The 24,897-nt window shown below is 33.6% G+C and overlaps 1 protein-coding gene across 1 annotated transcript; it reads left to right on the top strand.

Moving 5' to 3' along the window:
• Positions 1-18,887: 18,887 nt before the first annotated feature.
• LOC132306467 (UDP-glycosyltransferase 87A2-like) lies at positions 18,888-22,060 on the top strand. The gene is made up of 2 exons (XM_059803854.1): positions 18,888-19,588; positions 20,983-22,060. The coding sequence occupies exons 1-2, from the start codon at positions 19,093-19,095 to the stop codon at positions 21,873-21,875; spliced, it is 1,389 nt and encodes a 462-aa protein (XP_059659837.1). The 5' UTR covers positions 18,888-19,092; the 3' UTR covers positions 21,876-22,060.
• The last annotated feature ends 2,837 nt before the right edge of the window (positions 22,061-24,897 follow it).

A 24,897-nucleotide genomic window follows, 5' to 3' on the forward strand; every position in this document is an offset into this window, starting at 1 on the left:
AAATTTCACCTCATTTGGAGTAAAATGGATCGACTTATGTCCATTTGAAGTCATGCTCTTTTCTATCCAAATAGCAAAAATTCCAAGTTGAAGCTCATACGTGTTGACCGGTTTGACATACATGTCGACCGGTATCTAGGCAGAAGCTAAGGTCAAAATGAAGCTCAGTAGATGTTGACTGGTTTGCAAGAGATGTCGACTGGTTTGCAAAATACATCAAGATGTTGACTGGTTTGCAAGAGATGTCGACTGGTTTGTAAAATTCATCAACTGGTTTGTAAAATTCATCAACTGGTTTATAAGTAGATGTCAACCGGTTTGGAGTAGATGTCGACCGGTTTGGTCGCAGATCTGCAGATTTCAAACTGCAACGGATCTTTTCTTCTCGACCCTCATGCATTCCACTCCCAACAGCTATATTGAGCTTGTAAACTCTATAAATAGAGTGAGTAATGTCTTAAGAACTAAGAGATATCATTTGAAAGCCTTCACATTGCATTAAAGAGAGCTTTTGTTCTCAATCTTCTCTTCATCTCTCTCATTCACTTATATACAAATCTTGAGAGATTTAACTAAGGATTCAAAGGGCTTTTGCTCTAATTCGAATCTTCATAGAGCTTTTGTTCTATTCTACACTTGAGAGATCTTATTGAGTTCATTAGAGCTTTTGTTCTTCACTTATATCATCTTCTCTCATTCATATCATTTATAGAGTTTGAGCTTCACTTATATTCATATATACTCTGGTTGAGAGCTAAAGTTTGTACATCAATCTTTGAGAGATATTTCTTGTAAGCTTACACTTGTATATCTATCTTGAGAGATTCAATCTTGTACTTCAATTACAATCTTTTCTTCAAACTTGTAAGGGTTGGTGTGACCCAAAAGAAGCCTAGGAGAAGGGTGTTCTCTTAGCAAGGAAAAGAAGCAAGGTCTTGCTTCATGTAAAGGTTTGCTCTCCACCCGTAAAGAGAAGCTATATTGGAACAGGAAGTCTTAAGAGGGATCTTAAGCCGAGGAGTAGGAGTTTCGGAACCTCGCAAAAATCCCCGTGTTACAGTTTGCAATTTCTCTTCCCTTTTCTCTTTTACAATTGTGCTATAAATTGATTACTTTCATATCTTGATTTCACATGTTGATTATTGCATAATAGGTTATATTGTTGATTAGAAATTGTATTTCTATAATTTGCGAAAATTAGCCATTGACTCTATTCACCCCCCTTCTAGAGTCAATTCTTGGGCCAATAATTGGTATCAGAGCCTAAACTCTATTAAAAGACTTAACCGTCTTAGAGTACGATCATGGCCAACAATGGTAGTATCAAATACTTAGAAGGACAATCAAATGATCAACCCCTTTGTTTTGATGGAAATGATTATATCTATTGGAAAATTAGAATGAGGGTCTTTTTAAAAAGTATTGATATTGATTTATAGAAAGTTGTAGAAAATGGTGGTCATATCCCAACTAAAGTTATTGCAGGAAATAAAATTCCTAAATCAAAAGAGGAATGGGAAGAAAATGATCATAGATTAATTCAATGTAATGCTTTAGCCATATGTTATATTTATTGTGCATTAAGCAAAAATGAGTTCAATAAAATTATCTTTTGTAAAATGGCTAAAGAAATTTAGGACTTACTTGAATTAGCCTATGTTGGATTAAGTCATGATAAGGGATCAAATATAAATGAATCATCTTGCATAAATGAGATACATTATGGTTTTACTAACATTAATAATCATTTGAATGTTATTGGTAGAACTAACTCTTCCACTTATAGTGAAGAAAGTGATGCAATGCAAAAGAAGAGTATAGACCTCTAAACTTCTAGCAAAGAAGCAAGTAACATCAAAGAGGTGGTCAATCTTTGTCTCATGGCCGACGAAGATGAGGTAAATCCTAACCATGATGATTTTGATGTAAATATTTCCTATAATGAGTTAGTGGATGAGCACAATAAATTACTTGATGCGTTTAAAGAATTACAAGGTGTGCTAGAAAATATGCTTGTAAAATGTGCTTTCTTTAAAAAGGAAAACCATGATCTCATTCAAAGACATGAAAAAGTTCAAATAGAAAATGACTCTTTGAAAAAGGAAAATCATTATCTTATGCAAAAATTAGAAAAGATTTAAATTGAAAATGAGTCATTGAAAAATGAAATGAAATGTGCATTCTCTAAAGAGTCTTCATCAATTGATCTTATTTCCGAAAATGAGTCTTTAAAGAAAATCATTGATGATCAAAATGATATTTTAGCAAAGTTTACCAAAGAAAATGAGAATTTGAGTACTATACTTAGTAATCAAAGAAGTGTCTTTTTCAAAAATGAGATAGGGTATGATACTCATATTAAAGATGCATGCTTGTTGAAAAAAGAAAGCCTTTGTATGATCACTTTGTCAAAAGTGGTACCCAATCCTCTAAATGCAATTATTGTAAAAGATTAGGACATAAGATTCATGATTGTCCATTTAGAAAGAAGTTGACGTCAAAGAAGATTTGGGTTCCAAAAGGAACTTATGTTCCATTGCCTAACTCATATGGACCTAAGAAAATTTGGGTACCAAAAGGAGAATTTGTAACATTTCCTTGTAGGGTTACTTGATGGCATCTTCTTTATTCAAGGATTATGAAGGAAGCATCACACCTTGGAATAACTCCGAGGGCAAGGTAATCGGTAAATGCTAAAGGATATTTTCATGCTCAAAATTGTTTGATTATATACTTCCATGATGTGTTGAAATCATCTATGAGCATCAAAAATGAAAATGTATCATCATGCCAATGATCATTATATATGAAGAATCCTTAAAATGAGAATTATACTAGACCATTGAAGATGATATACATTGTAGATTTTTTATCATCTTGGTACAATTACTCATTGTTTATGCAATTTGTTTCAATACATGCCTTCATTGATTGTACAATAATTCTTCATGTATTACATTACTTGAAATTGCATTTGAAGATTTTCTCTTGAATTAGAAGAAAATCGTTCTAAAAAGTGTAAGTCTTGAGAAGCAACTTACTTTCCAATGAGCTAAACATTCTTTGTAAATGAAATTTATTTTTGGAAAGGAAAGATCTTCCTTAATTGTTGAATCCTTTAAGGAGTTCAAAAATGAGACACTTAATTCATTTTTGCCCACTTGAAAAATCTCATTGTCATTTCTTGAATTTGATCATGGATAATGCTCATGAAATTACATTATGATCCATATATGAAATTATGCTTTCCACTCAATTTTTTTTTTTTTGGTTCATTAGGTTGTATTTTGCCATAAGCATACATACTTATTGAATTGACAAATATACTAGCATGCTAGAGACATTTAAAATTCTAATTTTGCTTGAAGCATATTAATTAATGAGAGTACCACATTTGTGCTTTATTGAATTAAGTTCCAAAAGGAACCATATCATGTGTACTAACTAGTGAGGACCCTAAAATAATGGAGTACCGAAGATCGCCACTTGAGTATATTTTGTAGATTCAAAATCCATTTCACTCAAGAACAAGTGGATTATCAAGTTGGTGGCCAGAGCACAAAAGAAATATCATGCCAAGAATTCCTTTCACTCACAAAATGGAAAGGATGCATCACATTGAGAAACAACTCACAAGCTAATGAAGTTAGCACCATGGGTAAAGAATTCTTTTCTCATTAATGTGCTCTTATATGAAGAATTCAATCGTGAAATTCTAAGCATGACATTTTTAATATGCTACTTGTTGCTAATAGATGTAAAAATGTCTATGTTATAGATTTTGATAATTTTGCATAAAAGTAGTTTGTTTTGACATATGAGTTATGAACATGCTAACACGAAATGTTACTCTATCTTTCAAATAATCTTTAGATTAACTATGCTAATCCTTGTGAAAGATTTTCTTTTTGGAAGATATGCCATCAAAGGAAAGCATACATTTTCTCATGTAGACCATTAATGCTATTTCATTTGAACCTTATCAAATCTATCAAAATAGCAATGTCTAAAACATCATCTATATGCTTGTGTGATCTTAAATGCTTTATGTATTTTTTTTTGTCACTTCTATGCATATAGAAAATGAGGGTATTAATCTTGAAAATGTTTTGTTGGACTTTAGATAATCAAATAAGTCCTCACTTGAAAACCTCAAGAAGTGAATCTTCTTGGAAGAGCCATCTCATGGAAATGAAGAATGAGAATTTATAATGTCTTCCTAAGAATTGAAGAAGTGTTTACCACCATCCATTTGAGCATTCATTGGTGAATACTCTATTGTGCTAATTAAAGGAACTACTTCTTTTTTAAAGTTGTTATACATCTTTGTTCCTTTACAATCAAATCATGATAAGTATCTTGAGTTATCATTGGTAACTAAACTAGACTATTCCCAAGAAGTCAAACCAAAAAGCGGAAATAAATTCTATGTCTTTGTGTACATGTGTTTTTGTATTGAAGGAATAAAAATGCTACATGTTTTTGCATGAAATGAGTTTTCTCAAATGCTTAACTTGTTGTCTTCATATCTAAAAAGTCTTTTGAGGAAAAATCACCCGGAATTGAAATGTATAAAATTTTGAACTATATGTTTAAAATTATCTTTCGCCTTATGTGATTAAAATAAGCTCCTAGAGCTCTCTTTGAAAGGCTTAGTGATTTTCTCAAGATTGATGGTTTTTGACTAAATTGATATATATGTGTTTTCAAAACCATTCATGAAAATATGTTGATTGATCATATATACTATCATTGGATCAACATTTATGATTTGTGCAAAGAAGCTTACCTCTAGCATGCAAAATAAATTGAAATTAGCATGATGAGTAAACATGATTTCTTCTAGAGTTTTAAACTCCTCAAGTGTCATGATCTTAAATTTCATATATCTATTTGACTCTTTAGTCTTGGAAATATGACATTCAAAGGAGACTATGTTCTAGCTTAGATGACTAATGTGATATCACAAGTGCTATACTATTTTGATATATCCATTTTTAGCACTTTAGAACTTCATGTGATGTTTTTACATCACTTCTTAAAGAATGCATCTAGATGAGATAGTTAGCTCATCCACATGAAAATTCATGTCGCCAATCTCTTACCACATCTCTTAAAGAAATTATTTTGGTATCAAGACCTCATTTTTGATGATTTTAGCCATACTTACTCCTATGTGTTATAATTATATCTCTTTATTGGCTTATATACTTTTGGGAAACCCATGATCTTCAAATAATACATCTTATCATTTCCATTAATGAATTAAGGGTTTTTAAGTATGACTTATTTCATGATATATCTTAAGTATACTTTACCTATCATTGCTTCATTGTTCAATTGTTGCATAATCATTGAATAATATATGATGCAAATGGAAACATATTGATAGAGGGAGATTATTAGTAATCTCGTACGAAAGAATATTGCATGATTTGCTTAGCTTAATTGACTTATCTTGTATTTTGTCAAACATGCCTTAAAATGACTTTTTGGTCATTATATTCCATTCTTATGAGCTTTCATAACTTTGAAAAAAATCTACCTCTTTATTGAATACATCAAATGGGAAAAATATATATTAGGATTGAAGCACACTTAACTTATTTGCTTTGCCTCTACAAAGGTTTTTGCCTTTTGGCTTACACTAATCCTTGCTTCATTTTTACGAACACAAAATGCTTAATGAAGTTGTTTAGGCCTCCCACCTTTTTGAGATGCCAAAGGGGGAGAGATATGTGATGTGTAAAATAATCTTAAATGCATATTTATGTCTAAAATGATTTATGATATTTCAAGTATGCAATTTTATAACATTATGTTCATTGAAAGCACTTTGATAGGGGGAACATTTTTCAAATGCTACTCCACTTGCTTATGAACACATCAATATTTTGTCATCATCAAAAAAGGGGAGATTGTTGACCTTAAGGATTTCATCCAATGACAATCTAGTTGTTTTGATGATAACAAACCATTAATGGTGTTTAAGGACTAATGTTCACATTGAGTGTTATAGATGACATATATTCAAAGAAGAACCTCAATGAAGATTATAAAGATCATTTCAAGTATTTCATTATTCAAGATCACATCAATGAAAGAAATGGATACAAAGAAGAGTTTTGCAAGAAGCCAATTGCAAAGTCCATCCAAAGATAGTTTGGACTACAACGAGGAAGAAACCAACTCAAAGAAATGATGAAAGTAAGGATACCTCAAAGCCTAAAGATCATGGACATAGCTTAAAGAAAAGGGTAGATAGCATGGTGAATGTTTAGGATTAAATGTCAAAGTATTTATGAATCTATTTGAAGCTCATCTCTATAGGACCATGCATATCATATTATCGTTCATATGTTCCTATATCCATTAGCAATTGACTATGCACTTCATTCATATACAATTGACATATGGAGTCTTTGATAAAGAGTGAGTTAGTTCAAGCTTGCATAAGCTTTGAAAGAACTCATCACTTGTGCTAGAAATGTTAAGATCATGCACATTAATCATAATATTTATTTTGGTCTCTATAAAGAAAAGGAAAAGGCATTGAAATTAAATTTTCATCTTTAAAGCCCTTGTTACCATAATTTGGTAAATGACTGTAGGACACAATGTACTAGAGATTTATCATCTTCATATGTCCCTACACTCTTAGAAATAGGTCTTGAACTAAATTGAACCATTCATCAAAGTCCTAGGTGCTAGAAAGATGGATATCTCATAAGAAGCAATTTTCAGCCCAGAAAAATTTCAGACCAGCGTGCACTAAAACTGCTATAACTATTTTTGTAATTGGAATTTTTACACAAGGCCAGTGGCATTGGAAATCTAACTTCAAGCCCTTGAATTTAGACTTAAATTTCACCTAAATTGGACTTAAAATGACTGAGATATGAGCTTCACAAAATACCTGATTCTGCTTTGAGAAAATTCTGACCAGTTTGCACTTAAACGGCCATAACTTTTTCGGTGGTTGGAATTTTTGAGTAAGGCCAGTGGAATTAGAAAGCTAACTTCAAGGCAATAAATTTAGACTCAAATTTCACCTCATTTGGAGTAAAATGGACTGAGGTATGTCCATTTGAAGTCATGCTCTTTTCTGTCCAAATAGCAAAAATTCCAAGTTGAAGCTCATACATGTCGACCGGTTTGACATATATGTTGACCGGTATCTAGGCAGAAGCTAAGGTCAAAATGAAGCTCGGTAGATATTGACTGGTTTGCAAGAGATGTCGACTAGTTTGCAAAATACATCAAGATGTTGACTGGTTTGCAAGAGATGTCGACTGGTTTGTAAAATTCATCAACTGGTTTATAAGTAGATGTCAACCGATTTGGAGTAGATGTCGACCGGTTTGGTCGCAGATCTGCAGATTTCAAACTGCAACGGATCTTTTCTTCTCGACCCTCGTGCATTCCACTCCCAACAGCTATATTGAGCTTGGAAACTCTATAAATAGAGTGAGTAATGTCTTAATAACTAAGAGACATCATTTGAAAGCCTTCACATTGCATTAAAGAGAGCTTTTGTTCTCAATTTTCTCTTCATCTCTCTCATTCACTTATATACAAATCTTGAGAGATTTAACTAAGGATTCAAGGGCTTTTGCTCTAATTTGAATCTTCATAGAGCTTTTGTTCTATTCTACACTTGAGAGATCTTATTGAGTTCATTAGAGTTTTTGTTCTTCACTTATATCATCTTCTCTCATTCATATCATTTATAGAGTTTGAGCTTCACTTATATTCATATATACTCTAGTTGAGAGCTAAAGTTTGTACATCAATCTTTGAGAGATATTTCTTATGAGCTTGCACTTGTATATCTATCTTGAGAGAGATTCAATCTTGTACTTCAATTACAATCTTTTCTTCAAACTTGTAAGGGTTGGTGTGACCCAAAAGAAGCCTAGGAGAAGGGTGTTCTCTTAGCAAGGAAAAGAAGCAAGGTCTTGCTTTATGTAAAGGTTTGCTCTCCACCCATAAGGAAAAGTTATATTGGAACAGGAAGTCTTAAGAGGGATCTTAAGCCGAGGAGTAGGAGTTTCCGAACCTCGCAAAAATCCCCGTGTTATAATTTGCAATTTCTCTTCCCTTTTCTCTTTTACAATTGTGCTATAAATTGTTTACTTTCATATCTTAATTTCACATGTTGATTATTGCATAATAGGTTATATCGTTGATTAGAAATTGTATTTCTATAATTTACGAAAATTAGCCATTGACTCTATTCACCCCCCCCCCCCCCCCCTCTAGAGTCAATTCTTGGGCCAATACATACTTATACTATTTCACTATTATGTAGCGAGGAAGAGAATATATAACCACATGTCAAAACCTCACTCATTCACTTATCATCTCTTTTGAGGCTACATGTATACACTCGGGAATTACATATATTTCCTCTCTTCTCATAACATTCATCTTTAAATCCTTTACATCTTTTCACTCTACTCTCTCACTAAACCTCTCATACCCATCTCTATTTATAGAGTCTTCAAAACTCAATTTCTTGTTGGATAATCATTCCCAACTTGCCTACAAGCAGTTACCATATTAATCCCGACTCTAAAATAGAAATTTAATGAGACATAATTTCCTTCACAAATTTCAACAGATCAAAACAGAAAAGAAAATTAAATTCTCTACATAATTTTGAGCCACGAACCCAACAATGTGGAGAAGTCGGACAAACCACATGGGATCTAAAGGAATTAAAACCAAAAAATATTGTAACATTAATATTTAATGATTATAAATTGAGCAAAGTGTTGTGGACCATACAAGCACGACAACTACCATAGGCACTGAATCCTTGCCCAACTACCACAGAACAACAAAATTGACTCCTTACGAAAAAAGCTGGAACAACTATCACAGATATTAACGATATGTTGGTTCTAAATTAGATTCGAAGAAGAAGAATTTTAGATCACACTTTGAAGGGATCAAGGCGCTTGCAGAGTGTTGTTGATCTTGTTGGCATTATATGCCTTACAAGCCAATTACTTATTATTAATTCGATATTTTATTAATAAATGTGATATTCATGCATTGGGCTTTACATATATTTGTATGAGATACATTATAGTCCTCGAGCTGCATTATAGGTGACTTAAGTGTGTAAATGAGATTTAAACGCAGGAGATTTGGGCTCACCGGTTTCTTGCACCTTGGTAATGTTCATAGTCAGTGACAAAAGTTGGGCACTTTTATCTGTAAGACTATAACACATTTGACCTCTATAAGATAGGATGGTTTGTCTCGACCGTTGGGGTAGTTGACTCTAAGGCAGTGTGTTAGTGTGCTTGGAGTACATTGAACTGGGTCACCTTAAGATCACACCATACAATGTACTGTCATTATTTAATTTGATGTGTTTATTTTCTGCTAAATTTATAGGCTCTAAATCCTGAGGGATTTAGTGAACTCAAGTTTCAGTATTAGTCACTTTGACTTACCAATGTGTGAGATCTTTTTAAGAACAATACCACGGTATCTTGAGTTGCTAATGTTGGAGCTCTGGGAACACAAATGCTTAACATGGAATCCACACTCTTTATAAGAGTTAGAATATCCCCTTAATTTAATAAGTTTGATCACTGGAACCTGGCCAGGGCATTTTAGTAAAATGTTTACTAAATTATTTTTCTATTATTTATGTAGAAAAATATTTATTTTAAAAAATTCTTTTATAAAAGAAATTCAATGGTCATAAGGATTAAATTGGTTACTCAAGGAATATAAGAAGTAAGCATGCCTTAGGTAGGACAATATTTATTTTCCTCGGGGCTACTTATGGATATTCGGTAGTGGAGGGACTTATATGTAGTTATCTAGTATGACAGGGCCTTGTTGTAACTTTTTAATCCTAGAGTGCAATTACAATATTATTGTGGTGATTATTGTAATTAATTTGATAAGATAACTCTATCTCTATCTAATTGGAGATAGGATAAGAATCCCTTTTGATCCTCATCTCTAGCCCTATCTATATGCGTAATATCTCCTAGGTTGATTGTTCAATGATTGACGCACAAACTTACAAAATACAGAACAATTGACAGTGAGAGATACAGGGTTTCCACAAACTTGTGTATTCCGGGGATATAGAGGTGAAGGTTTACTGGTATTCAAGGCCAAAGGAGGAGCAATCTAATTCACTATTATTCTTGGAGTGTTGACGATTAATCAATCGTCCAAAGGTATGAAATCCCTTTTTAGTATTTCTTGATTTGATGAAATATCATGTGGATATGATCCTAAAAATTTTAAATCGTTTCCGTTTTTCTTCAATTGGTATCAGAGCCGCCCACGAATTTTTCATCAAATCATGGTGATGATTTTTAATTCTTGATTATCTATGCATGTGTAGATATATATAGTTGTTTAAATGTTATTTGATGATTTTGAAATTAATTTTGAAAGACATGTTTAAATGCTATTTGATTATTTTGGAATTAATTTTGATAGCAGGATTATGTCATGATTAAGTCGACGTGTTTGCATTGGATCTTAACCCATCGGATTTTTATTTTTTTATATCTGTTGTTATGCTTTGAGATAGAGATATGGTAGTAGTGAATAAAATAAAAAAATCTGATGGAGTTAGAGTGTTTGCCGAAACAGTCATTGGCACCGAAAGATTGGCCAGAGGTTGTTCTCTTGTTTCATTTAAATATATATTATTATATTAAGTGAATGGAATGGACTATTGCAATGAAGTATAGACAATCATATGGGTTTTATTTGTCCTTTATGTATTATTATTTAATGATCAATTTGAAACTCTCAGTGTTTGAGTTTCATGTGAAAAAGTAAGTTTTCACAGATTAAAAATACATAAATAAATGACATGATGTTGGTAGCCGCTTTTGGTTTCTTTTCTATGGTGATCAGTGCACAACCATGTGATGGGTGTAGTGCAACAATAGGTAATCAAAAGATTACCAGAATAAAATTATGATTTAGCCCATAATAAAATTATTAATTGACCATGGTTGGACGTGTCCAGAGATGGTTATTAGTTTGACGTTTAATTGGAAACTCATACTTTATTCAAGGCTATTATTAAACAATGAATATAGTAGCACATTGTTGATTAATACAAGATTACCTAGAATTACCCCCATGTGGTAAGCTGTTCATAAAGGGGTATATATATAATACTATAAAAACTAAGTGGGCCACGCATGAGAATGACACCAAAATGCTTATGAATCTGGTATTCATCTTGTGGTTAATGGGTTTATAATTAATGAATATAATATTTTGTTATTATATTTGTTTGGAGTTGAAATTATGCACTGTTTTATTTTATTTACGGTACTGTTCATTCCAGTTTTAAAATGCAATCAGTTTTCATGTTCAATTTTCCATGGACATATGCATGTATTTTTGTGCATATTAGTTTGATTGCAGGTGTAGATTAATTAAATTAATCTCTCTCATGGCCCGGTTGAGTTTTAATTTATTATTTAATTGCTTGTGATGTAATTAATTAATTAGAGGCGGCGTTTTAAAGGGTTGTCCCAATAAGGGTTGGTTTTCCCTAACCGAATAGGATTTAACTATATATTTATTTATTTTATCTTGTTTAGAAGTTTATGTAAGGTTTAAATTGGATATAGGAGAAAATATTGTACTATTCTCTAAATTTGGGGTTGAAGTTCTTGAAGAGTTCAAGATTTAAACAAGATAAGAGTCAATACTTCTAATAGAGGACTTTGAAAGCACAACACGACCATGAGATGATTTTTAACCGGCCATGAGAGGGGATTAGCACTATATATGGTGCAACGTGTTTTTATTTGCGTGTTTATATTCATGTGATGATTATATGCTTGAATGTTATGCTTAATCCATGAATTGCTCTAGTTATGTTTTATTTAATTTTAAACTAAATAAAATTAGAATTACTTATTTGGGTAGTTTTGGGAAAATTAGCACTTTTCAAAATATTTTTGAAAACTTGATTTTCTGAAAATTAAAAATTTTATTTTTAAAATTTTGTGGAAAGTGTAGGATTATCCCATAGCTTAGCTCAAGGAATTGAGCTAAGTTGACCCAAATGGATTAGATTCATTGTGCCTAAAAGAAATTTTAAAATAGATTCCAATATTTTTTAGATTAAAATTAATATCATAATACGATGATATTATGCATAGGATGTATGGAATTTAAAGAAAACTCTCAAATTTTAAAAATCAAGTGGGAACAGGATTTAATCTTAAATTTCACAGCCTTCCATTGTCGATCTATTGTATGGTGTAACAAGTACCTCGCCACCAATCTTAGGTGCTCCTTCGGAGGGTATTTGTTTCACTGGTTACTAGATATAGACTTCGCATGATAGAACTAGCGGCAGACGGATGGGGACGATCACCATTAGGAGACGGATCTCATTCAATTGCACTACTTCTAGACAATGGTATACATTTGACTAAGTGGGATTATGTTCCACCTCAGGGAGTATTTTCATTTAGAGGCCAAGGATAAATCGGTCGCCATATTTCATTTGGCATGAGATGCCTAGACAATGGGATGTGGTGGGAATTGTTTCCGTCTAATCAAGGCAGTGACATGATCTCTTGGTAGTGGCATGTTCTTATTGCCTTCTAGGAGAAACAAGTGAATACCTACAGGGATTATGATTACCGATGTTTTCATTACATCAGTGGTTTAGAGAGACTTACAAAGAGGCTATATGAAAACTAAAGTTTATTTTTTGTTTTCTATATGTATGTCATTTTATTTATGCATGAATGTTTATATATATTTCAGATATCGAATGTTTTCAGTCCACTTGCTGGTATACTTAAGGACAACAAATTAACCGGGCCAAACTATATTGATTGGAAGAGAAATCTTTACATTGTACTTACAGCACAGGAGTACAAATTTGTGCTCACTCAAGAGTGCCCTCCTATGCCTGGCCCTGATGAAAGCCAGGAGCTAAAGGAAATGTACGAGAAGTGGCAAAAGGCTGATGAAATGGCCAAGTGTTATATTTTAGCTTCAATGTCAAACGTTTTACAACATTAGCATCAGTTTTTTGTCACTGCTCATGACATTTTGTTGAACCTTAAGGAAATATTTGGGGAACAAAGTAGAATGGCACGACAAGTCGCAATGAAACAGATTATGAATGCTCGTATGCCTAAAGGAACTTTAGTTAGCGAACACCTTTTAAAAATAATTTCTTATTTCAATGAACTGGAAGTTCTTGGGGCAGACATAGATGGTGAGACCCAGTTTGATATAATTCTGCAATCATTGCCAAAGTCATTCAATCAGTTCAAACTAAATTATTCTATAAACATCATGGCTTATTCTTTATTGGAACTGATTAATGTTCTGCAAGCTGTAGAAGGAATTTTTAAGGGTCAATGGAGTGTTCACATAGTGGAAAAGGGTTCTTCTTCTAATGGAAAGTCGAAAGGCAAGAACCATAATAAGAAGCAAGGTTCCACTGTCCCCAAAAAGGTTGGTGCTAGTGTTAGGATTGTCAAGGCTAAGGGCAAGGCTAAAATCAAAGGAAATTGTTTCCATTGTGGTAAGGAAGGGCACTAGAAAAGGAATTTTCGGGTGTATCTAGCAAAGAAGCACTTTGAAGGTATGCTTCAGTCACTCATTATTAAGACATGATATGTGGTTGGATCTACAGATACCTAGTTTATAGATTCTGGAGCCACTAACCATGTTTGTAATTTATTTTAGGGGTTTTAGGAAACCAAAAGACTGAGTGAAGGGGAGATATATATCTTTATCTTGCTTCACAAGCAAGGGTAGCGACAATATCAGTAGGAGTAGTTATTTTGAAAAAAATGATAGAAGTTTATTATTAAAGATTGTCTTTATGTACCAGAGAGTAGAAAATACTTGTTTTCTATTTCAGTTTTTTCGAAATCTGGGTTTTCAATATCTTTTGATTTAGAAGTTTTAAAAATAAATAAATAAATAAAAGGTTTATTTATTCTGGTACATTGATTGATGGTCTTTATTTAATTACTCCTACACCGCACTCCTTATATGATACTGAAATAATTGATGTGTTGAATGTCTTACCATTAAAAGGAAAGATTCCTTCGAATAACTCTATATATTTTTGGCAAATGCGGTTAGGTCATATTAATTAATCTAAATAGGATCCAAAGACTGTTTAAGGATTGGCTTTTGGGCTCTTTAATGGTTTAACCACTTTCAGTTTACGAATCCTACTTAGAGGGTAAAATGACCAAAAGACCTTTTTGAGGATAAGAGGCATAAAAGCTAAAGAGGTTCTAGAGTTGGTGCATATAACTGTATGTGGTCCTATACATGGGATCATATCCTAAACTTATATACCAAACACACCATAACAAAATGGTATTATAGAAAGTAGGAATAAATCTTTACAGGACACGGTAAGATTAATGATCAGTTTTTCAAGTCTACCGGTATTCTTTTGGGGTTCTATCTAAAGTAGTTCTAAACACTCCCAAGGAATTGTAAACCAGGTGAAAATTTAGTTTACAAAATTTATGTAAGTGGGAGTATCTTGCACTTGTGTGGAAGGAAAGCTTGAGAAGATGGGATCGAGATTAGATGTTTGTCTATTTGTGGGCTACCCAAATGGTACAAAGGGTTATTCATTTTATAATCCTAAGGAGAAAAAAGTGTTCGTTAATACGAATGCTACTTTTCTCAAGGAGGATTATATAATGAATCACCATCCTCGAAGCATGGTTGTTTTAGAGGAGATGCTAAATACACCAATCAATCCAAGAGTGGATATGATAGTTAAGGATGATAAGACATTAGAAATTATGAGTCCAGAATCTCTTATTATATCAGAACCTTAACGTAGTGGGAGGGTTATCAGGCCATCTGATAGGTTAATGCTCTTGAAAAAGTCTGACGAGGTGATCCCAGAAGAGCAAGATCCCTCTATACTTATGAAAAGGTTATAAAGATTGTGACTTAGAACATTCGTTTTGATCGTGGTCAAATCATTTGAACATGAGTAGAATCTGAATGGGCCTTATATATACAAGAAGAGTGATGGAAGTGTGGTGGTGTTTTAAAGAGATAGTTCAGCATAGGGATATTGTTGTCACTAAGATTGCATCAGCAAATAACCTTGCAGATCCTTTCACTAAGACTCTACCTACTAAGGTTTTTGAGTATCATATTGAAGGGATGGGTGTTAGATGTAATGGTAATTGGCTTTGAGTGCAAGTGGGAGATTGTTGGGATTATATGCCCTACAAGCCAATTATTTATTATTAATTTGATATTTTATTAATAAATGTGATATTCATGCATTGGACTTTACATATATTTGTATGAGATGCATTACAGTCCTCAAGTTGCATTATAGGTGACTTAAGTGTGTAAATGAGATTTACACGCAGGAGATTTAGGCTCACCGGTTTCTTAAACTTTGGCATTGTTCGCAGTCAGTGATAAAAGTTGGGCACTTTTATCTGTAAGACTGTAACAAACTTGACCTCTATAAGATATGATGGTTTGTCTCGACCATTGGGGTAGTTGACTCTAAGGTAGTGTGTTAGTGTGCTTTCAGTACACTGAACTGGATCATCATAAGATCACACCATACAATGTACTGTCATTATTTTGATGTGTTTCTTTTCTACTAAATTCACAGGCTTTAAATCCTAAGGGATTTAGTGAACTCAAGTTTCAGTATTAATCATTTTGACTTACAAATGTGTAAGATCTTTTTAAGGTCAATACCACACTACCTTGGGTGGCTAATGTTGGAGCTCTGGGAACACAAATGCTCAATATGGAATCCACACTCTTTATAAGAGTTAGAATATTCCCTTGATACAATTTAATAAGTTTGATCACTGGAACCTGGCCAGAGCATTTTAGTAAAATGTTTACTAAATTATTTTTCTATTATTTATTTAGAAAATTATTTATTCTGAAAATTTTTTTTATAAAAGAAATTCAATGGTCATAAGGATTAAATTGATTACTCAAGGAATATAAGAAGTATGCATGCCTTAGGTGGGACAGTATTTATTTTTCTTGGGACTACTTATGGAAATTCGGTAGTGGAGGGACCTAAATGTAGTTATTTAGTGATAGGGCCTTGTTGTAATTTTTGAATCCTAGAGTGCCATTACAATATTATTGTGGTGATTATTGTAATTAATTTGATAACATAGAGTTATGACTCTATCTCTATCTAATTGGAGTTAGGATAAGAATCCCTTTTGATCCTCATCTCTAGCCCCATCTATATACGTAATATCTCTAAGGTTGATTGCTCGATGATTCACGCACAAACTTATAGAATACAGAACAATCGAGAGAGAGATATAGGGTTTCCACAAACTTGTGTATTCCGGGGATATAGAGGTAAAGATTTATTGGGATTCAAGGCCAAATGAGGAGCAATCTAATTCATTGTTATTCTCGGAGTGTTAACGATTAATCAAACGTTCAAAGGTATAAAATCCATTTTCAGTATTTCTTGATTTGATGAAATATCATGTGGATATGATCCTGAAAATTTTAAATTGCTTCCGTTTTTCTTCAGATCTACCAGCAATCCTTCTATAAGGTTCGAGGTATAAGTTTGATGTCGAAACCTGTTAGACAGGAAGTCGCAAAGTCAATGACATTCAGCGGATTAAATCTTGGTAAAACGAAAAGGTTTGAGTCTAAATCAAATTAAGTTCGGTGTACTTTGCTTCATATATCTTTGGGATAACGCCTAAAACCTCGAGATATTCCATTGTTTAAATAACCAGTAACTTTAGTAGAGTAAATTGAATAAAAAAAACAAGTGATTAATTCCTTTCTCAAAACAATTTTAAAACTCAAACTTCTCATGACCTATTTCACTGCACAACTCACAAATTATACATATGAACCAAGGGATTTGAGTTTGGAATTTGTATATTGAAATTTAAGAAAAACCATAGACTTTGGTTCTCATTTATCAACCATCATCCCTCTGTATCTATATATATATATACACGTGGACCTGTGGTTGTGTCGTCATCTAACTTATCTGGTTGTGTGAAGCACACACCATATATTGCTTCTCTATTACTACTCTCTGATCTCTCTCTCTCTCTCTCTCTATATATATATATATATATATGGGCGCAAATCACCTGCTGTGCAATTCCCATGCTGTTTCTTACAGTGAGTAGTAAGTGGCCTTGGTTTGGCCACGTTTTACTCCACTTAATAGACATTAACACTGTGTTTGGCAATTGCACCACTATTTATGAGTAACATTTCACCAGCATTATTAAGTAACGTCACAGAAGTCTAAAAGTAATATTATATAGTCTAAAAAGTAACATTACCACCATTTATAAGTATCTTTCACCCTTAAAACGTGGTGATGTTACTTTTTAGACTATGTGATATTACTTTTAGACTTTTGTGATATTACTTATGAATAGTGGTGATGTTACTTTTTAGATTATTTTTACATTTCACCACCATTTATAAGTAATATCACAGAGTTTAAAAAGTAACATCATCATTTGTAAAAATAAATATCACCACATAAATGATATGTTGAATTGAGTTATGTTTATATGTGACATTACTTTTTAGACTATGTGATGTTACTTATAAATAGTGATGAAATGTTACTTATAAATAGTGGTGTAATTGGCTAAACACGGCCGTTAACTGAAGAATGATGTGGCCAAATATGAATCACTTAAAAGTTACAGCAGGAAACTACATGGAGCCTCACTGCAGGTGATTCGCGCCCATATAGGGCTATTATATAGCAGGGCAACCCATCAACCCACTTAACAATGAAATTTCCAGGTTCGGCTTAAAATCTAAACCTAAGATTGGATCAGGATCAGGTTAGCCCTTGTTGACCCAATCTCTTGTTGGATTCAGATTGGATCCACCCAACTTCCACTTCTAATTAATTTAAGTTAATTTTTCTGTTTAATATTAATAATATCTCTTGAACAAGTTAAACTTAATTAGACAAAAGTTCACTTAGTAGCCCAATTAAATAGAAATTTTTAATATTGTAACCCACTTAACATTGAAACTAAATAAATTATTTTATAGCCCGGTTAGGAAAATGATTTTTACACCGACTTATTACACTGAATTATGAAACCTACTATTTTTAATTGGTCCTTTATGCAATAAATAAGATAATGGCCCCTCCACTTGCTTGAATTGGACATAAGTAACCAATCAAAAATATTTAGTTAGGTAATTTATTGCAAATATTAAGTGTAAGTATCATTACTCGCCCGGTTAATATTAAGTTAACATCATAGTCTAGTTATGTTAACAATTAAGTTAATATTAAGTTTATTTAATATATATATATTTTTTTAATATTGTAGCCCAGTTAATTTATAGTGATAGTTAATAAGTTAATTTAATATATCATGGATTAATTTTCCTCTTTTTCACTAATTAACTGCAAATTTGACAAAATTAATCCGGAGAGTTAATATTTTAAAAATAACTCCAAACATTTTATAAGTTGGGGTGATAAAATTTGATACGATTCAAATACAAATTTTAATTTATTTTAAATGAGTTTAGATCATAAAACAATTCGATAAGATAAATTTTTTTTATTAATTTTATCGTGCTAGCGTCCAGAGATTCAACACATTTAACTAAAAATTTTAAAATTGTGTTAATAAATAGATCGAGACGTGCTAGGCTTGACCTCTCCTGTAAAATACACTCAGGTGAACACGACAACACCCCGTTACCGTAAATATTTAATGATTCAATTGAGCAAAGTGTTGTGGACCGCACAAGCACAACAACCACCACCACGATGAAGCAACAAAAGTGGACTCATTCCAGAAAAAGCCGGAACAACTTTTAGATATTAACGATGTGTCGGTTCTAAAACAGACAAAAAACCAAGTGTGGGTCTCTGATTATGAAATCTCGTGTCGTCCCAACCTTTCTTCTTTTCAATTTACAAACTCTTCAAACACACTCACTGAGTCACTCATCTGCTTCTCTCTCAAGTCTCAACCACATTCATCTTCTGTTTCAGATTCTATACATATACACCCATATATAATATATTCATAGGTAATAATTATATACATGGATCTGGTGGAGGAGGAACGAATCATGGGGTGCCACGTGGTTGCGATGCCTTATCCGGGGAGGGGACACATTAATCCGATGCTGAACCTATGCAGGTTGCTGGCTTCGAAAAGAGATGATATTCTGGTCACCTGCGTCGTCACGGAGGAGTGGCTCGGCTTTCTCGGTTCTGAAATCAAGCCGGCTAACTTCCGATTCGAAACCATACCCAACGTCGTGCCGTCGGAGGTGGGTCGGGGCAAGGACTTCCCGGGCTTTTACGAAGCCACTCTGACAAAATTGGAGGATCCGTTCGAGAGGCTTCTGGATCGGCTTGAGCCACCGCGGCCGAGTGTTATCATTTACGACACGTATCTTACATGGGTGGTCGGCGTTGGGAATCGGCGGAATATTCCGGTGGCTTCGTTTTTCACGATGGCAGCGTCGGTGTTCTCGTTTTTCCATCACTTCGATCTTCTAGTGCAGAACGGCCATTTTCCGGCTAATGTGTCAGGTGCGTATTCATTACTATTAACTATTCGTTTTTTGGATGTAAAATATATTTAGTTAATTTTTTTTTTTTCTTGGTGTTAAGTTAAAATATTTACAAAGAAAAGAATATTAAAACCTATCAATATCAAAATTAACGTACCAATTAATTTTTGACTTATTTTAGACACGAAACTAAACAACAAAAAATAAAAATAAAAAATATTTTATCTAAGAAAAACATATTTTTTGAGTAAGATATTTTATGTCAAAATAAACAAAGCTTAAGAAACTATTAGGTGATACGTGCTCTCAAACAATTTGGAGACGGTATGTTGAACATTTAGTTGTATATGGTCTCCTCTTTTTTTTTTTTTTTTTTTTTTTAAAGAAAAACGAAGTTATATTATTATTATTATACTTTGACGATGACAAAATCAAATTTATCACTTCTTCATTATAAAATAATTTAATCAAAAGTACTCTTATACCCCCTCTAAAATATTCTTTCAATTATTACATGTAGTATCAAGAATCTCTAAAAGTTAATTGTTTGCTTACATTATGGTAAGTTGAGCTTCTAGACTGCTTTTAACATGATTTAAGAAATTATATTTTTCAAGGCACCATCAATAAGTGTGGTAAAGTGTAAATCATGAGGAAAAAAAAAGTATAAATCACGAATTTTTTTTTTTTTCAATTCAATAATGCACTCCAAAAAAGTATAAATCATGATTTAAGTCCTCGTTCCGAAATAGATAATAGATATTGTGCACTGGGTACGGGCATACGACTTAAATGAACCCGGTGCATAGTGCGTCGGGCACACCTAATACCTTCTCCTCGTTGGGACATAGTAGATACTTGTTTCTGTCTGATCTTATTTCCAAAATTGTAAAAAAAAAATGATTTCAAGAAGCACTCAACCCATTAATTAGGAAAAAAGAAGAAGCACTCACACCCTTTATCACAAAAAATACTGCTATGTTCCATTTTTGAATAATAACAATGTCATTTCATTTACTAAAAAATAAAATGGAGTATGGATTTCACAATCCCTTTCTAGAGGGAAACAAAATTTATGGAGGCAACTTAACAGTTATTGTGATGTATGGTTATGAAATTAAACCTTCCAAAAACTAAGCCACTGCTTTTGAGTCCTTTAATTTAAGATATTAAATAATTGAAACATATAAGCAATTAGAGTTAAGAAATGAACCTTGTTTCATAGCAAACAAATGTAAAAAAAAAAAAAAAAAAAAAAAAAAAAAAAAAAAAAAAAAAAAAAAAAAAAAAAAAAACCATCAATGTCTACTCAAAATTATTTGAGTACACTAGAGAATGAAATTTGTTTGCTTTTGTTTCATGTCCAACTAATGATGAAACTTGTCTTATGGATTTTGTGTGTCTGTGTGTTAGAACGTGGAAATGAGATAGTAGACTACATACCAGGAGTGCCTCCTACGCGCATAAAAGATCTTACCACAGTTTACTATGGCGATGCTCGGAAAGTGTTGCATCGAGCCCTGGAAGCCATTTCATGGGTGCAGAAAGCACAGTATCTTCTCTTCACTTCCACCCACGAGCTCGAAGCTGAGAACATTGATGCTCTGAAAGCAGAGTTATCCATCCCCGTTTACGCTATTGGTCCTGCCATACCTTACTTCAGACTTGCAGAACATTCCTCAACAAGTACTGCCCACAATGATTCCCACCATGTACAATGGTTAGATTCTCAACCTAGAGGTTCTGTCTTGTACATTTCACAAGGGAGCTTCCTTTCTGTTTCCAGCGCCCAAATGGATGAAATCATTGCCGGGGTTCGCGATAGTGGTGTCAGCTTCTTGTGGGTGGCTCGTGGCGAGGTTTCTCAACTGAAAGAGGGTTGCGGTGATAAGGGGCTAGTAGTGCCTTGGTGTGACCAATTGAAGGTATTGTGCCATCCTTCAATCGGGGGGTTTTGGTCACATTGTGGGTGGAATTCCACTAAAGAAGGTCTTTTTGCTGGTCTGCCATTTCTTACATACCCCATATTTTGGGATCAAATTCCAAATAGTAAGCAAATCGCAGAAGACTGGAAGATTGGTTGGAGGGTGAGGAGAGAGGTGGGAGACAGCAGTGTGGTGACCCGAGAAGAGATTGCCGGCATTTTGCAGAGGTTTATGGATTTGGAAAGCGATGAAGCGAAAGAGATGAGGAGAAGGGCCGGTGAATTTAAAGAGATCTGTCAGCAAGCTGTTGCAAAAGGTGGATCCGCGGAAACAAACATTGATTCTTTCATCAAGGACATTTCGCAATGCCAGAAACATTAACCAGGTTTCTATATTTTGGTCTTAGTGGAGACTAGTTCATATGTTGTCAAATGATTCACTAATTTGTGAAATGTGAGAATTCATGATTGAGCTGTCATTTCTAGATATCTTGTTTATTATTGTCATCGAACTCCTTTGTTTCTTGTAACTATTCAATCTCATGATTTGGTGTGTATTGTTTTTCATGTTTTGTGTTCCCCCCCCCCCCCCCCCCCATGCTAATGATATTATATATCTTCTCTTCATGTATGTACACTCCCAATTATAAAAAACAATGCATTTGTTGCTCTTGAAAATGGTTTTTCCATATAACCCTTGATCAGCAAGTTCAGGCGTCATTCTCGAATTACACAATCTAGTTGGGCTCATCTTACTCCTGTTGGAAACTATAGTGTTCAAGCAAATTTTGGGCTAAAATAAAAAGTTGGTCCCGCATCAGAATCTTGGAAACACTTGGTGTGCATATATATATATATAGGAATGTGTAAACTATGATACCATCAGCACATAATTTTCCAAAATTTTAGGTAGGTTTTGGCATCAAAACTTGGCAGTCATTCAGCGAAAATGTGGACAATCAAATTGTGACAAGTGTCATTAATATAGCATTAGTGACTTTGATTACTCGCTGCCAGGTTATGTAAGGAGTTGTTATAATCAAGGACTATGAATGGTGATGTATTACGTAAAGAGCTGCTATAATCAAGGATTATGAATTGACCAATTTAAAGAAGGAAGTGACGTGTTGGCAAAGGAAGTACAAAGAATTGTAAATAGAGGAGATGCACTATATTCCAAAACGCGGACCACATATTTCAATTAACTTTATTATTTTCTATTCACCTACTTCGTTTCTACTAGTTAATCTTTGTGCTTTTAACTGGGACTGTAACTTCAGATCATTACAGAGAGTTAGACCTTACTGGATTACAATATTGACTAATCCACCATAGGTATAGTTTCTGTAAGGGATAGAGATACCATTATGCATATTTCTAAGCTTTTTCCTGATTCTTTCAGCAAAAAAGGTTGGTAAACCATCCATAACTTTAGCCTTCCAGTGCTCATGATTTGCATCATTGAGTTGGAGAACTTTTGCCAAGAATACATCTTTATACCACCGGAAATGAGTTAAAGATGGACATCTTAAATTCTGTAGAAGTTCACGACTCCGTTCACTATTAGCGCCTTCTGGGCCAACAAAATGTTGGATAATAGTGGTGATGAGGGTGTAAACCGCATCGGGAGCAGGTCCTGGTTGTTGAGTAGCTTCATCTTTAACTATCTTGGTAGCAGAAAAGATTTCGGCTTTCTGAATGTCAGTGAGAACATTATCCCACCATCCTTTAAGGATGCCTGTAAAACCAGCAACGACAAATTTAGCAATGGTTGGGTCAGTGTTGTTGTTAATTTTACAGACTTGGCTATACATCAACATTTGATGAATAACCTCGTAAATCTGATAATCAGATTTGCCATCTATGTTCCATTCATAAATCGTCTTACCATGAAAAGATTTCTGTGTATGAAAATAATCTTCTTCGTACAAGATATCTTGAGGTGTGGGTCTGGGATAATAATATCGACTCGGATCAGGTGTTGTATTGGAGTGGATATTCTTATCATAGACAATTCTGTTTAACTCAGGTATCTGAGTGAAATCAGTTTGAAAAGCCTCAATAGGAGGTAACACATCAGAATCAGAACCTATATCAGATTTATCATGGGATAAAGTCTGAATTTTAAGTCCTTGAATTTTCTGAGTAAGAAGAGTAAGAAATTCTTCATTCTTCTTAGGATGTGTAAGATTGAAGCCTTTAACTTCAATTGCAGGTTTTACCAATGCTTTGGATAAGGAAGCTTCTGGAGGAGAAGACTTATCAGTAATACACTTAGTATTAATTGTATTTAATACCGTGTCTATTCCAACTTCAATTCTCCCAAGCTGAGACCCTATCGTTTGCATACAAACATTAGTATAATTGTTCTGCCTGTAAACATGAGAAATGTCTTTTTTAGTAGCATTACAGGACTGATCAATTATTTTAGGTTGGCTATAAGCCTTGGTTTCCACTTTTACACCACTGTCAGGGTTAATTCTTTTCAGAATTAAATATTCAGTGGGAGGATGGACAGAGTGATAAACCTTATCTTCAGTTGTAGTCCATGGTTTGAGAAAATCATCCAATATGTTTATATTAACAAGAGAATGATTTGTCATAAAAAATCAAGAAACAAAAGGTATAACCATTTTGCGTTCTTGTAGAAAGTCATAAAATTGAGTTTTAAAAAGCTGTAATTGATTTTGGTCAAAAGCTTTAAAATACCAATTTCTGAATTCTTTATATTGATCCTGTTGAAATTCAGTATTAATGGCAATTCGATCTGGGATAAAATCCATTAAAACTAATATTCATAAGGGTCATTTATGTCGGTAGGATCGTCAAATTGATCCTTGACAGATTCATTTCCGATTCCCATTTCTGATGGAGTTGGGCTGAATTCAATTCCAAATTGGCGACGAGACATACCTATTGGTGCTTTCTCGTAGACTCCTCTTGGAATTTGATTATGAGATTGCTGTATTCCTTTTAGCTTGAGGTGATTGGAACCAACTACTTCAGGGAGATCTTCCTTTCGGTAATCCGACGATATCGAATGGCGAGAAGGATGACAAGAAACATGATAAGGAAGATGACTTCCTTTAGATGATGTAGATCTGGGTAGATCTAATGATTTTCTGAAATTCAGAAAAACATCACCATCCTGGTCCTGGATAACACAGTCCAAGCTATGGTTAGCAATGGGCTTTGCTGGCACTGCATTAGAAATTGTCCAATGTTCAGGAAATGTTATTTCACTCCAAGGAATCATCCTTTTTGTGGCAACATTTGATGTGAACATATTGGTATCCCATAACGCGGTTACTCCTTTAGAGTCTTTGCGTATGGCATTTGGACACAAAGTATCAAGTACTTTGTAATGGATGCGATAAATAACACTTATCACTTCCGATCCAGGT

The sequence above is a fragment of the Cornus florida genome, unplaced genomic scaffold, assembly GCF_030987335.1.
Source record: "Cornus florida cultivar Cherokee Brave unplaced genomic scaffold, ASM3098733v1 CherokeeBrave_3.0.0_Hap2_Chr05, whole genome shotgun sequence".
Classification (NCBI taxonomy): domain Eukaryota; kingdom Viridiplantae; phylum Streptophyta; class Magnoliopsida; order Cornales; family Cornaceae; genus Cornus; species Cornus florida.